The following is a 14,614-nucleotide window of genomic DNA, read 5'->3' as shown; positions in this document are numbered from 1 at the left end:
CCGCATCCCCTGCATCGGCAGGCGGACTCTCAACCACTGCGCCACCAGGGAAAACCACCAGCTGACTTTTAAAAAATCTATAATCAGCTGAAAGTGAGACTGACAAAAAAAGAAAAAGAGATCAGATTGATGGAAATGTTCTAAAACTGGACTGTGGAAATGGTTGCACAACAATGTAAATTTACTAAAAATCAGTGAATTGTACACTTAAAAAATATGACTCAAATCCTCCCAAAATAACCTATTATTAATAAGGTGACCAGAATGCTTTCTTATACTATTACCTTGAAATAAACGCCATCATTTAGATTTATTATTCTGCAAATATGCATGCTTACTTGAAATGAACCCCAAGTATAGTTTCAGCACATCGGGGCCTCTAAGTACTTAACTACAACTGTGGTCCTCTTTTTTTTTTTGGCGGTACGCGGGCCTCTCACTGTTGTGGCCTCTCCCGTGGCGGAGCACAGGCTCCGGACGCGCAGGCTCAGCCGCCATGGCTCACGGGCCCAGCCGCTCCGCGGCATGTGGGATCCTCCTGGACCGGGGCACGAACCCGTGTCCCCTGCATCGGCAGGCGGACTCTCAACCACTGCGCCACCAGGGAAGCCCGGTCCTCTTTAATAAACAAATACAGTTTTTGAATATATGAACTTATCATTGTGCAAAATTTTAAATGAAACACTAACCAGTAAGAGCTGCCTTACTACAATTGCACACAAAACAAAAGTATAAGGGAACAAAGAGTTTGGATAAGTAACACCTTGATGAATAAACTTAAGTGATTTCTATTCTTAAAAACCGAAGTATTCAAATCACAGCTACTTCCAGTTCTGTTTTTGTATATAAAACACAATATTTTAGCAAAAACAGTCCTTGAATATAAGATCTGGAAGAAAATTCAAATGCCACTGTAAAATTTGACACACAAAAAACTCAGAATATATGTCAATACAATGGAGCTCGAACAACAAGGAAGACACATATACATGCACATAAATGGTCCTGATAATAGCATCTCAAACCCCAAAAGTAGAGTTTGAATGCTTAAGTTCATATCCTAAACCCTGCATTCAATGCCTGTGTGACACTGAACAAGATACTTAACCTCTCTGCCTCAACTTGCTCATTTGCAAAATGAGGATAAAACTAAACATCCCTGGACTTCCCTGGTGGTGCTGTGGTTGGGAGTCCGCCTGCCATTGCAGGGGACGTGGGTTGGAGCCCTGGTCCGGGAGGATCCCACATGCCTCAGGGCAGCTGAACCCGTGCGCCACAGTTACTGAGCCTGCACTCTGGAGCCCGCGAGCCACAACTGCTGAGGCCCGCGCACCTGGAGCCCGTGCTCTGAAACGGGGGAGGTCACCACAATGAGAGGCCTGTGCACAGCAACAAAGACCCAACACATACATACATACATACATACATACATAACATCCCTACAAGGTTGTTGTGAGGACCAAATAATAATGAATACAGTATTTACATGTATCTAGCATACAACAAATGTTCAATAATTTTAAATTAGTATTATTTTTATAATGGTAATAAAAATCATCTAGAGCTGTCCTTCACAATGTTCAATATACATTCAAACTGCCTGGGAATCTAGTTAAAATGAGATTGTTATCGAGAAGGTCTGAAATTTCCATTTCTAACAAGCTCCCAGACAGGTGTCAAGGAAGGCCACTTCTGAGTTACAAGGATGGTTCTCAAGCTTTGGCACACACCAGAATCACTTGGAGGGCTAGTTTAAAATAGATTTCTAGGTTTCACCCCAGAGTTTGAGAGAATTTGCACCTTTAACAGATTGCCAACTGAAATTCCCAGGACGATATTTTAAGAAATAATGCTCAAAGGTTCTCAGCTAGGATGTACATCAGAAACACCTGTGGGGTTTTTGTTTGTTTTTAAATGTAGGTGCCCTTACTACACCCTAGTATTGTGTGATCTCCTAATCTATTAAACCTGACACTCATGCACTGTTTTTAAAGAATAAAAACAAAACTTCCAGGCAATTATGATGTATGCTAAAGTTTGAGAACAACTGCCTTATAGTTACACACGAATCAAAATTTCCTTCATGAAATTTTGCTAACTATAGAAAGAAAAGTACCTACCCATAAATGTGCCTGAGGTCAACCTGGAAATTGTCCTGACTCATTCACCAAGAACAGCATTTATTCAAATTTAGTGGTAACTCTATAATCTTTACAAAAGTCAATTACTTTCTCCTTCACTCTTCATGAGATGTTCTCCTATAACATGATGCCCAAAGTCAAACATTTAAAATATCCAGGCAAAAAAAAAAAAAAAAATTGTTTTAGAAATTAGTCTAAATTTTTGCATAATGTTTAATTTCCACAGAAGCTCAGCAAATGAAAGAGCACTAGGGTACAAAATGTAGGTACGTGTTACTCTTAAATTATACATGAACAAAACACCTAATTTTGACAGCTACAGGCTATTTATAATATTCTGGTCCTAATAATTACTGAGTGACAGCAAGCAAAATTCGTTTATAAAGGAAATTAAGTGTATCTTCCAGGCTAACTGTGGGACTTAAATGAAAGAAAAACTATGTGCAGGAACACAGTAATAAATCTTTCCTATGCCTTCCTTTAAAATTAAGAAAGTGAAATGGAGGGGTAGAAAAGAAAGTACAAAGGGAGAATTTCTCATAAGAAAGTTACACTTAACACTTGAAGCCAGCCTGAAAGGAGTTGCTAACTAGGTATAGCTGACTCAATTGTTTAGTAGCCTATAATTTGATCTATAATCTGTATACCACAATGTTATAATGTTCATAAATACAAAATAAATATTTTAAAAGTAAAATGACTTAACCTGAGACTTTTTATGAGAGGGGAGGGAAAGGGAGGGGTGGGTACTCACGACATTCTTTGAAATAACAGCAGATACTACAGGATAGCTGTCATAAAAATGTGAATGGGAATCACTGCTTGAAAGGAATTCAAAGAATGAAAAAAAAGCTGCCAACTCATAGGATAAAAGTCCAAAAAGCCATTAGCTGGTCAGGAATGCTATACCAAAGTTTTCAAAACAAAATTTTTAAGTAGGAGGAAAAAAAAAAAAAAGGTGAGGTACTCTTGAAGGCCATCAATGACAGAAATTAAAAGCATCCTGTTTGCTCAAACAACATTAAAACACAAACAGGGTATACCACACAATCTGAAAGCAAAGAAGGTGGTTCTTTGATGTCCCCTTCTAGAGTTCCTGAAAACTACGAATACCATGAGAAAAATGTCTAAGTGCTGAGATGTCCAAGTATAAACTAGATCAAGTTCTAGGATTTCTCAAGTTACTTATATCAAAACAGGATAACAATGCATTAACGTTTATAAAGGAAGTTAAAGTTCAAAACCAGACAAAATTATTCTACGGTACTAGAAATCGAAATAGTGATTTCTCATGGGCGTGGGGAGTTAATGACCACAATACAGCACAAGACAGTTTCCGGGGTTTTGATAATGTTCTATTTCTCAGTAATAATTACACAGGTGTGTTCATATTGTGAAAATTCACTGAACTGTACATTTAGGAGAACTTTCTGTGTGTATTAATATGCTAATCATATTTACTTTTTTTTTTAAAGTGGGGGGAATTTCTCCCTCAGGAAATGAAACGTATTACTGCAAAAGCAACATTAAAAATTTTTAGAGACTTCCCTGGTGGCGCAGTGGTTAAGAATCCGCCTGCCAATGCAGGGGACACGGGTTCCAGCCCTGCTCCGGAAAGATCCCACATGCCGCGGAGCAACTAAGCCCGTGTGCCACAACTACTGAGCCTGCACTCTAGAGCCGGCGAGCCACAACTACTGAGCCCACATGCCACAACTACTGAAGCCCACGCACCTAGAGCCCGTGCTCCGCAACGAGAAGCCACCGCCATGAGAAGCCTGCGCACCACAATGAAGAGCGGCTCCCGCTCGCCACAACTAGAGAAAGCCCATGAGTAGCAACAAAGAACCAACACAGCCAAAAATAAATAAATAAATAAATGTATTAAAAAAAAAATAGTGGAGATCATTCAGATTAAGAATTACAGGTTTGGGGTGGGGAGTAGAGAGTTAATATGGAGAAGTACTAGAAAGCTCCTCAAGGGCTTTCAGTAGATAAATCTCACAAACATACACACACCTTTTTCAGGAGGAAAAAATCTTGGTACCTCCCTCTATAATACAGCCAAGCTAAATTTCACTCTATTTATGAAACACATAAATCTGCTTCTAATGGGGAAGTGTATATGAGCTGCAGTATCTACTTTCCTTAAACTTCTGTCCAATTTTTAAAAAAAGTTATTAGTAAGGAGGTAAGTAAATGCCAGAACACAATTAGCAACTGCTATTCCTGGACCACTTCAGTGCCCTTCTGAAAAATAAACTCACCCCTTAGGGGGTAGCAGAATTCTAGTAGAAATAAAAGATATAAATTATGTTCCAATCCCTGTAAATCTCATCCCAATCCAAGGTAAAAGGAAATTTCATCACACCTGGTTCCTCATCTGCAATTCTCTTTATGTAATACCCAAGCACAGGGCATATGTGTTTTCAAATATTACGTTTTCATACAAAGTTAATCTGGTTTTTCTTCCTAGCAATTATGTAACCATACCATTCTGTAGCCAACAGAAAGTGCTAGTCAATATTTAATAAAATAATAGCTTGGAACATTACAGTTTTAAAATGTAAGTATAAATATCTCACTTTTAAAAAAATTATTTTATTATCTTGAATAATTATTTCATAAAGGAAAAAACAAACCACACCTTCGTAAACAATAAGAACTTTAAACATTTAAAAAGCTCTCCTTGGCATGGATGCCCTCACGAATGCTCACATAGAATTTCTCAGATTCATTACTTAATTTCAGTAAACACACAACATTGCCATCATTCTTAACAGTTGAAAAACAAAGAAATTGTGATTCTGGAACTTGAGTCCTAGAACTGCAAATGAACACTTTTTTTTTCTAAATATTTTAGAGGGATATGATGTCAAGTTGTATATTACTATTTAATGAGGGAAACACCTTAAGCACACATCCTAAATTGTTGATCTTAGAAGTTTATTTCTTTAATTCCACAAAATCTACCAAAGTAGTTTTTCTCTTTACAGCCTCTTGTACTGTATACCTTTACATAGTTTCATATTTTATCTTTTCAAGAAAGGAGAAATTGCTTCATTTAATCCTACTTAATTCTGGTATATGGGAAAAGAATATTTCAAATTTTGGTTGACAAAAGGAATTATAAAACATTGTTTTGTACAAAATAAGCTTTTATTATCCTCAAATTATAAAGTGCTTTCAAAAATCGATAAGAAAACAAACACAATAAAGAGACCAGGGCAAAAGGTATTAAACATGTAGTAAGAATCATCTAAAAAACAATACTAATTTTTTTAAGTTTGGGATTAAAAATAAGCAATATAAGATATAAACATTTAAAATGTAAAAATGAAACATGCAAAACAAAGAAAAATTATTTAATAAATAGACTTGAGACAATTACCGATTTGCAGGAAAACATTTACATTCTCATACCAATGCCACATGAGATAAAAAGTTAAATTTATTTAAATCTAACTTAGAAAAACTAAAATAAATAGTATTAAGATCAGTATTATTTATTACATTTCTAGAGAAGGAAGAATTTCGTAAGATCAGAAACAAAACAAAATTAGGCCAATGATTTGATTATATTAATTTTAAAATTCCGTTTATCTGAAAAACTCACAAAAGAAATACACCTATTAAGCATAATGTTTCACCCCAGTAGTAATCTAAGAAAAAAAATGTTATAATACGACTTATCCCCTATTACGGTTTTTTTTTTTTTTTTTTTTTGCAGTACGCGGGCCTCTCACTGTTGTGGCCTCTCCCACTGCAGTGCACAGGCTCCGGACGCGCAAGCTCAGCGGCCATGGCTCACGGGCCCAGCCGCTCCGCGGCATGTGGGATCTTCCCGGACCGGGGCACGAACCCGTGTGCCCCGTATCGGCAGGTGGACTCTCAACCACTGTGTCACCAGGGAAACCCCCCGTATTACGTTTTTATAAACAATACTTAATGTTGATGTATAGAGTCAACAGCCACTCCAATGTGAATATAAATTGATCCTTTTGACAAATATCGTGACACGATTTTAAGAGCCTTTAAAATGTACCTAAAAATTATACCTATAATATACTAGAAGATAATACTATAAATAAGAAACACCTTATATATACATGTTCTTCACACTCTTATGCAAAAAAGTAGAACAGGAGAATGATATACATCTACACATGGAACATCATACAACCACTTATAATGATGGTTAAAAATACTCATTGTGAGGCATCCCTGGTGGCGCAGTGGTTGAGAGTCCGCCTGCCGATGCAGGAGACATGTGTTCGCACCCCGGTCCGGGAAGATCCCACATGCCGCGGAGCGGCTGGGCCGGTGAGCCATGGCCGCTGAGCCTGCACGTCCGGAGCCTGTGCTCCGCAACGGGAGAGGCCACAACAGTGAAAGGCCCGCGTACCGCAAAAAACAAACAAAAAAAAAAAACAAAAAAAACACAACCTCATTGTGAGAATGGGAAAATGTTACCTAACATTAGGTTAAAAGCAGGACATGAAATTAAATATGTTTTATCTGTAAACATGTAAAAGATATATTTTAAATAATAGAAGAAATACATCAAAATTTTAATATGGTTATATTAATTCCCAAGATTCAAAATCCTCAAACCAGCCATCAAAATCATTAAAACACACACAAATATACACACTTAATACCTAAATCAAGTGCTATACACCATCACTCTACCACTGAAGGGCGCGTAAGGTTTAAATTAACATATTAAAAGAGACTGAAAAGGCAAGCAAAGCAACAAACAAAATCTACTACAAAAAGAAACATTTCTCACCTCTGGACATTCAGCTGTGCTAAGGATGGAGACTCACTACCAGGATTCAGAACTATACAACTGATTCACAGACAGGTCATTTACTAATTCTAATTATCTGCTCTGAAAATTCCTTCATCAACAAACGTGCTTATCTTTAGCCAATTGGTTAATTATTACTGATATCAAATATTAAATGTAATAGAGTCTTACTTGGGAGGCAACTCCTTGAAATACTAAATAAGGAAATAAGTAGATAAAAGCAATAAAATAAAACAAAGACAATTCCACACACAGCAGCCCCATTTTTGGGGGGGGTATCAGATGACTTCTGTTAAGTGAATTTTCTAGAAAACTGAAATGAATTTATTAAAAAGCTTTGAAAATGTTTACCCTTATAAGAGTCTTCTAAAAAGACACCAATTTCTTAATTCCTTAAACACAGTACATAGAGTAGAAGTTTATTTATGATTAAGATCATCACTGTGACAGACCATGTACTATACTACTCTACAACATTGTGATTCCCTCAGAAGTTGATGATTATAGAACTGTATGTCTCCACGAAATGGCCTTAAAACACTACCCTTTTATAGTTCCATATACTTTTTAATAGTTCTTCAGTAGCCTTGAAATAAGATGACATTTCAGTTGTCAGTGTGCCTAACTCCAATGGCCAACCTTGCAAATTGTAATCTGTGGGCTGAAAAATCAGATAACCAACCCTGCTGGGGCTGCAAAATGTTAAGTTATTTACTCCAGTTAGTAGTTTCTGAATAAAGCTCATAGGCTTATTATACTTGGTTACAGTTATTTTGAAGCCTCAGGATCTCTGCTGTTTGAAATGACTAAAATCACAATCACTCAAAAAATGTTTAATTACTAACTGCAACTTACACATATTCTGGAGTTCCAAAATAATCACAATAACTGAATAGTTTGATAGTCTCCTCAAAGTTACTCAACTCACTTGTCTCTGACCAGAGAAAAATTACCTAAGTAAGCTGAGAAATAACAGATGAAAAGAAAAAGAAGGAAAGAAGTGAGAAGGACAAGTTCAAATGAAATAGCAAAGTCCATACTGCATGGTTCTAGAAGGCAAGACTTATGACTTTGGGAAATATTTACACATAGTGTTTTTTAAAGCATAATTACAGTGGTTATCAGGATATTAACTATAGAAAACTGCACTACAGTGTATACCACATATATATTAAATAGTACTTTAAAAATCAAGACTGGGAATTCCCTCGTGGTCCAGTGGTTAGGACTCTGCGCTTTCACTGTCAAGGCCAAAAAAACAAAAAACAAAACAAAACAAAAAACATGCAAAGACTTGCAGCAAATATTCCTTGTACTTAAACTGACAATGAATTTTCATATGAAATGGCAGATTGTTTAAAAAAGCACCTGCACGTATTTGATATTTCTGGTCAAGTAATTTCCTGTAATCTGTCTTGGACACTGGTTCAGGAAGAGGCAGGAAATAAAATGTACATTCTTCATATAATTAATATGTAACATAGGTATTACACTATATAGTTACAAAGTTACAGGTCTATGGAAACTAGCATTGTGTCATATCTAAAGAAAAAAATCCAAGTGAGGACATCATATTATCACTTTTGTTAATATCCTCTGATTACTGAAGCTCATTAGCTCTCATAGGTCACTTCTATGACAGTAATAACTGAGAAAGAGGAAAATAAAATTTTCTGGTTTTTACTCAAGCAAAACTCAACTCACATAAAATATATTTCTCTTCTTCTTGTATTGTCTCAGTATATTTCTACCCAGTATATGGGTATTTTAGTGTCTGTAAAAGTTTGCTAATTCCTAAGATCCTCTACCAAAAACAGTTTATAAAACAAAGTTGTACGAATAAGTAACATATATTATTACAAGGATCAGATGCACATGACAACTCTCAAGGCCCAATTCCCAAGCAAAACTTTGTAAAGTTTGCAAAGGCCATTATAGAACTGTGATCTTTTGAATCCACTGTTATTTTCACAAGCTCCTACTTCTAAAAACATAAAATAAGTAAAGAATTCACAAAGTTCCGATTAAACATCAACTTCAGTTGATTTTATTTTTTGGGGGGGGGACAGGTGATATCAAGCACATCTGGGGGTGGGCTGAAACCTGTTTAAAAAAAGTTATTTAAGAGGAAAAAAATTGCCACACATACTGATTCCAAATTCTGGTCAACTCAAGTCACCCTCCCGCCATCATGAACAGACTATTTTTGGACCATGGCTCTGTCAACCTTCTACCATCCTTTCTTTTCTCTGCAACTTCTCTAATTCCATTTCAATATCAACCTATACACACTCCCGTGTCTCCTTTTCCTCTTTCCCACATCTCACCTCTCAACACTCACTTTTATTCCCCAACATTCCTACTTTAACTATTACAAGAGAAAACTACAGTGACCAAAACGAGTGGTCACTTTTTTTACGTGACAAGTGTGATAAATAATATTGCTGGTAGTTTGGAGGGAAAAATACAAAAAACAAACACAAAATGCTGCTTAGCAACTTTTGAGTATATGTATGTTTGTCTGTATTAACTACTGATGTTTGTCTGTATTAACTACTGATGTATCTTCCACTCTTCAGTTGAGAACTATTTAATTAAGCTGATAACTTTTTAAACTTCTGGAAAACTGTGATATACACACTTGGGTAACAGTTTAGAATATATAAGTTATCAAGAAATATAAACATATAAATATAAATGTAAATAGACAGCACAACTATTAAACATAAAAATATAAAACTCAAGTGACAAAACATTTATATCTTTAAATCTTATTTCACATGTACTTTATTTTTGTACAGAACAACCAGCATACCACTCTACAGTAAAAATAATGCTATCACTCAAGCTATTTTCACAAAACTATACCACCAAAATATCTGTACAAAAAATTTACTTTTTTAAAGCATGTATGCATGAGTCAAAAAACCACTAAATAAAAATATAAGTGAGCAGAAAAAATTTTACTGATTGCTAATGTTGTGACAGAGTATCTTAAAACAACACCCCTCCGTTTCCTCCTCTTTGTTAAAAAAAAATAAAACACATGGAAAATATCTGGAATAATACATAGCTACCGCTAAGAGTATTTACAGAGATTTAGGACTGAGGGAGGCAACTTGGTAGAATGTAACAGGAAGAATTTTACCCTTTATTTTTTTCTGTACTAAGTGTAGAGGAAAATAACACGTTTGTAGTTAAAAAAAAATTATGACCGGATTACCTAATTATCTGATTAGTTTGCGATTAATTTACCACTACGAATACTAAATAAATCCAGACTGCTCAAAAATACGAAAAAAACAGTATACTATAAATTCATCTTTGATAAAACACTGACGGGTTGGAGAAAAACTAATCTTGCGTCAAATTCATTTAAGGAAAAATTGAACTCAAGTTTTGACATCAAAGTTTACGAAGATTAGTTTGCTTTTAAATTCGACTTAAAACATTCCACTATTGCCTTAAATACGTAAACTAAATCAATCATCCCTGAACAACAAAGATGGCAAACTCATAACAACAGTAATCAAAATCCTGTCGGAAAAAAAAACTTATCGATAATTATGAGTTAATAGGCACGTAGCAAAAAAATTAAAAGAATGGTTTTATTCTGACATCAGGTATTGTCAGAGATATAAAGGATCCCTCCAAATACTGCCAAAAGTTATCGTAAACACAAAGTTAGAGTGATGAGGGAGTTATCAATGACCAAATAAATGTGAGTAATTGATGCCCAGAGAGAAAAAATGGAATGCGTTCTATTTTAAGCGTCTGAGAAGGGGCCGTGGAGAAAGGTTCTGCAGCAGAAACAAGCGAGAGAATGGTTAACAGGTCTGGAATTCTTCAGAAAATTGTAACAAGGGGAAAAACTGACAAGAACGTCTGTAAGTAAGAGGAACGGTATCCAATGTAATCCTCACGTCTGTGCTAGCACGGCTCCGTACTTCCAGTGAGACGGGGGAGGAACTATCACTGAGCGGGGGAGAAGGAGCCCGGGCTGAGGGGTGGCTTCTGCAGGTGGCGAAGCGCCCGCAGGGGGGTGGGGAGGAGGAGGATCGTGTCGCCTCAATTGGGTCAATGTATTCCCTTCAAGACTACAGGAAGATGACGCAGCACGGCTCCCGGCACCAAGAGGCACTTGCCCCCGGCCCCTCCCTCGCAACTTGCCTTGCAGAAAGAGTTGCGGGTCCCAGGCCCCCGGAACCCAGGGCTCCGCCATCCAGGACAACTGCTCTGCCAACAAGGTCCCGCGAGAATCGGGAGATCTCGCGATACAAACCCACTAGCATCTCGCGAGTTTTCCCCAGAACCAACATGGCGGTACACAGAAATCAGTATTTCGGCATTTAGAAAGGGTTTCATTTACGAAAAGAATGTGTATAACAGAGAAAGAGCGGGAAGTCTTTTCCGCCTTATATTTCTCTTCATACCCCCCTAGTAGAGATGAAAAGCGGCAAACAACCCTAAAGCCTCCGACGACCACGGTTGCGCTACACAGACACAGCAATCTTCTGCCTCAGCCAGCCTCCGAGCCTGTCACGTGGAAACATTCTCGGCGTGCCGGTCACGTGGACCACTACTGAGCGAGCGCGCGCCCGCCACCCTCCCCAGAGCCCTCCCCGCCCCCCTTCTGCCCGCGCACACGTGCGCGCGCCCCCCCGCCCCACGTGGGGGCTTCGCCGTCGCCGCCGTCGCCGCTGCCGCCTCCAACCCACCCCCTCCTAGCACTCGGTTCCAAATCCGGGTCCCAAAGCCGATCATCCCCAAGATCCCTCCTCCTCCATTCCCCCTCCCCCATCTGGCCCCCACCACGTGCCCCGAGCGCCTGCTCACCTTTCGGGCGGGGCCGAGCACCGCAGGCCACTCCGGGAGGCGCCGTCGCCGTGGCCGCTCTCCGCCCCCGCCACGGCACTGGCTCGGCTGGCCGCCGCCGCAGGAAGCTCGACAGCGGCGCTGGGGCGCTTCCAGGTGGGTCCCCGCCTCCCGTTCCTGCCACTTCCCGCAGCACCAGTGGCTCCTTCCGGTCCCCTCCTTTCTCGTCCTTGCTGAGACTGGCGGGCTGCTGCGGTTGCGGCTGCAGCTGCAGGCGCGCTCACTACACCGCCTGCTGGTAACCGCGGCCGGTGCAGCGCCGGCTGCCCAGGCGAGGTCCACCCCCGCGATCCGCCCCCGCTCCTGGGCAAGGGTTGGTCTTCTGAGGGCGGGACCCAGTCCATCTCCTACGGCTGACTAACTTGGCTCTAGCCTTGGAGGAAGGGCGTCCCTGGAGCGCCGCGGTTGGAAGTCCGTTTCATCCTGCCTTTTGTGGCCTCTTGAGAGATTTGTACACCGCCCTTCCTTAGTAATGTGGTCTCAGGTAGAAAAATATGTGTGTATATTGTATGTGCCCCTGCCTACCTCATCTCCCACCGCATAGGTCCCTCGCTCGCCTCTCTGGCTTTCCCTCTGTTCCTACAACACGCAGGCTCGATCCACTTCACGACTTCGTGCTTGCTGTTCCCTCTGTCTGGAACACTTCCTCCAGATTTCTTTTAACTCGTTCGGCGCGTATTTCAGGTCCTTTGTCAAAGATCGATATCTGAGTCTTCGCAGACCGCTCTATCCAAAGGAGCACACTTGCACCGCCGCTTTTGCTGTCTTTACACACTTACATTTCTTTGTGACAGTTATCACTTGCTGACCTTATTTATCTGTCCTCTGCCACCAAGAATGTGAGATCTGGTGGGGTTTTTATGAATTTTATTTATTTGTTTCTATAACAGGTTCTTATTAGTTATCAATTTTATACACATTAGTGTATATATGTCAATCCCAGTCTCCCAGTTCATCACACCACCACCCCCCGCTGCTTTCCCCCCTTGGTGTCCGGACGTTTATTCTCTACGTCTGTCTCTATTTCTGCCCTGCAAACCGGTTGATGTGTACCATTTTTCTAGGTTCCACATATATGCGTTAATATACGATATATGTTTTTTTCTTTCTGACTTACTTCACTGTGTATGACAGTCTCTAGATCCATCCACATCTCTACAAATGACCCACTTTCATTCCTTTTTATGGCTGAGTAATATTCCATGGTATATATGTGTGACATCTTCTTTATCCATTCATCTGTCGATGAGCATTTAGGTTGCTTCCATGACCTGGCTATTGTAAATAGTGCTGCAATGAACATTGGGGTGCATGTGTCTTTTTGAATTATGGTTTTCTCTGGGAATATGCCCAGTAGTGGGATTGCTGGGTCCTATGGTAATTCTATTTTTAGGTTTCTAAGGAACCTCCATACTGTTCTCCATAGTGGCTGTATCAATTTACATTCCCACCAACAGGGCAAGAGGGTTCCCTTTTCTCCACACCCTCTCCAGCATGTATTGTTTGTAGATTTTCTGATGCTGCCCATTCTAACTGGTGTGAGGTGATACCTCATTGTACTTTTGATTTGCATTTCTCTAATAATTAGTGATGTTGAGCAGCTTTTCATGTGCTTCTTGGCCATCTGTATGTCTTCTTTGGAGAAATATCTATTTAGGTCTTTGCCCATTTTTGGATTGGGTTGTTTTCTTAACATTGAGCTCCATGAGCTGTTTATATATTTTGGAGATTAATCCTTTGTCCATTGATTCATTTGCAAATACTTTCTCCCATTCTGAGGGTTGTCTTTTCATCTTGTTTGTAGTTTCCTTTGCTTTGCAAAAGCTTTTAAGTTTCATTAGGTCCCATTTGTTTATTATTGTTTTAATTTCCATTACTCTAGGAGCTGGATCAAAAAAGATCTTGCTGTGATTTACGTCAAAGAGTGTTCTTCCTATGTTTTCCTCTAAGAGTTTTATAGTGTCCAGTCTTACATTTAGATCTTTAATCCATTTTGAGTTTATTTTTGTGTATGGTGTTAGGGAGTGTTCTCATTTTATTCTTTGACATGTAGCTGTCCAGTTTTCCCAGCACCACTTATTGAAGAGACTGTCTTTTCTCCAGTGTATATCCTTGCCTCCTTTGTCATAGATTAGTTGACCATAGGTGCATGGGTTTATCTCTGGGCTTTCTATCCTGTTCCATTGATCTATATTTCTGTTTTTGTGCCAGTACCATACTGTCTTGATTACTGTACCTTTGTAGTATAGTCTAAAGTCAGGGGGTATGATTTCCCCAGATCCCTTTTTTTCCCTTAAGACTGCTTTGGCTATTTGGGGCCTTTTGTGTCTCCATACAAATTTTAAGATTTTTTGTTCTAGTTCTGTAAAAAATGCCAAAAATGCCATTGGTAATTCGATAGGGATTGCATTGAATCTGTAGATTGCTTTGGGTAGTATAGTCATTTTCACAATATTGATTCTTCCAATCCAAGAACATGGTATATCTCTCCATCTGTTTCTACCATCTTTAATTTCTTTCAGCAATGTCTTTTAGTTTTCTGCATACCGGTCTTTTTTCTCCCTAGGTAGGTTTATTCCTAGGTATTTTGTTCTTTTTCTTGCAATGGTAAATGGGAGTGTTTTCTTAATTTCTTTTCCAGATTTTTCATCATTAGTGTATAGGAATGCCAGAGATTTCTATGCATTAATTTTGTATCCTGCAACTTTACCAAATTCATTGATTAGCTGTAGTAGTTTTCTCGTAGCATCTTTAGGATTATCCATGTATAGTATCGTGTCATCTC

The 14,614-nt window shown here is 39.0% G+C and overlaps 1 protein-coding gene across 7 annotated transcripts in view; it reads right to left on the bottom strand.

Moving 5' to 3' along the window:
- The window catches only part of ZZZ3 (zinc finger ZZ-type containing 3), a 102,316-nt gene extending 89,924 nt beyond the window's left edge, over positions 1-12,392 (bottom strand). For 5 of the 7 annotated variants that reach the window (XM_030865977.2, XM_030865980.2, XM_060304046.1 and 2 more), the window contains exon 1: positions 11,791-11,928. Coding sequence is in view for 1 of the 7 variants with exons in the window: in XM_030865984.3 (XP_030721844.1) it covers positions 11,791-12,173 (383 nt within the window). In the remaining 6 variants the exon portion in view is untranslated. Of the gene's footprint in view, positions 1-11,124; positions 11,208-11,790 lie in introns of those variants that run through there. The other 2 variants (XM_030865984.3, XM_070044903.1) reach the window with 2 other exon arrangements.
- Positions 12,393-14,614: the final 2,222 nt, after the last annotated feature.

This window comes from Globicephala melas, chromosome 1 (assembly GCF_963455315.2).
Source record: "Globicephala melas chromosome 1, mGloMel1.2, whole genome shotgun sequence".
Classification (NCBI taxonomy): Eukaryota; Metazoa; Chordata; class Mammalia; order Artiodactyla; family Delphinidae; genus Globicephala; species Globicephala melas.
The sequence above is the reverse complement of the archived record's forward strand: the minus strand, read 5'-3'. Positions and strand labels throughout refer to the sequence as shown.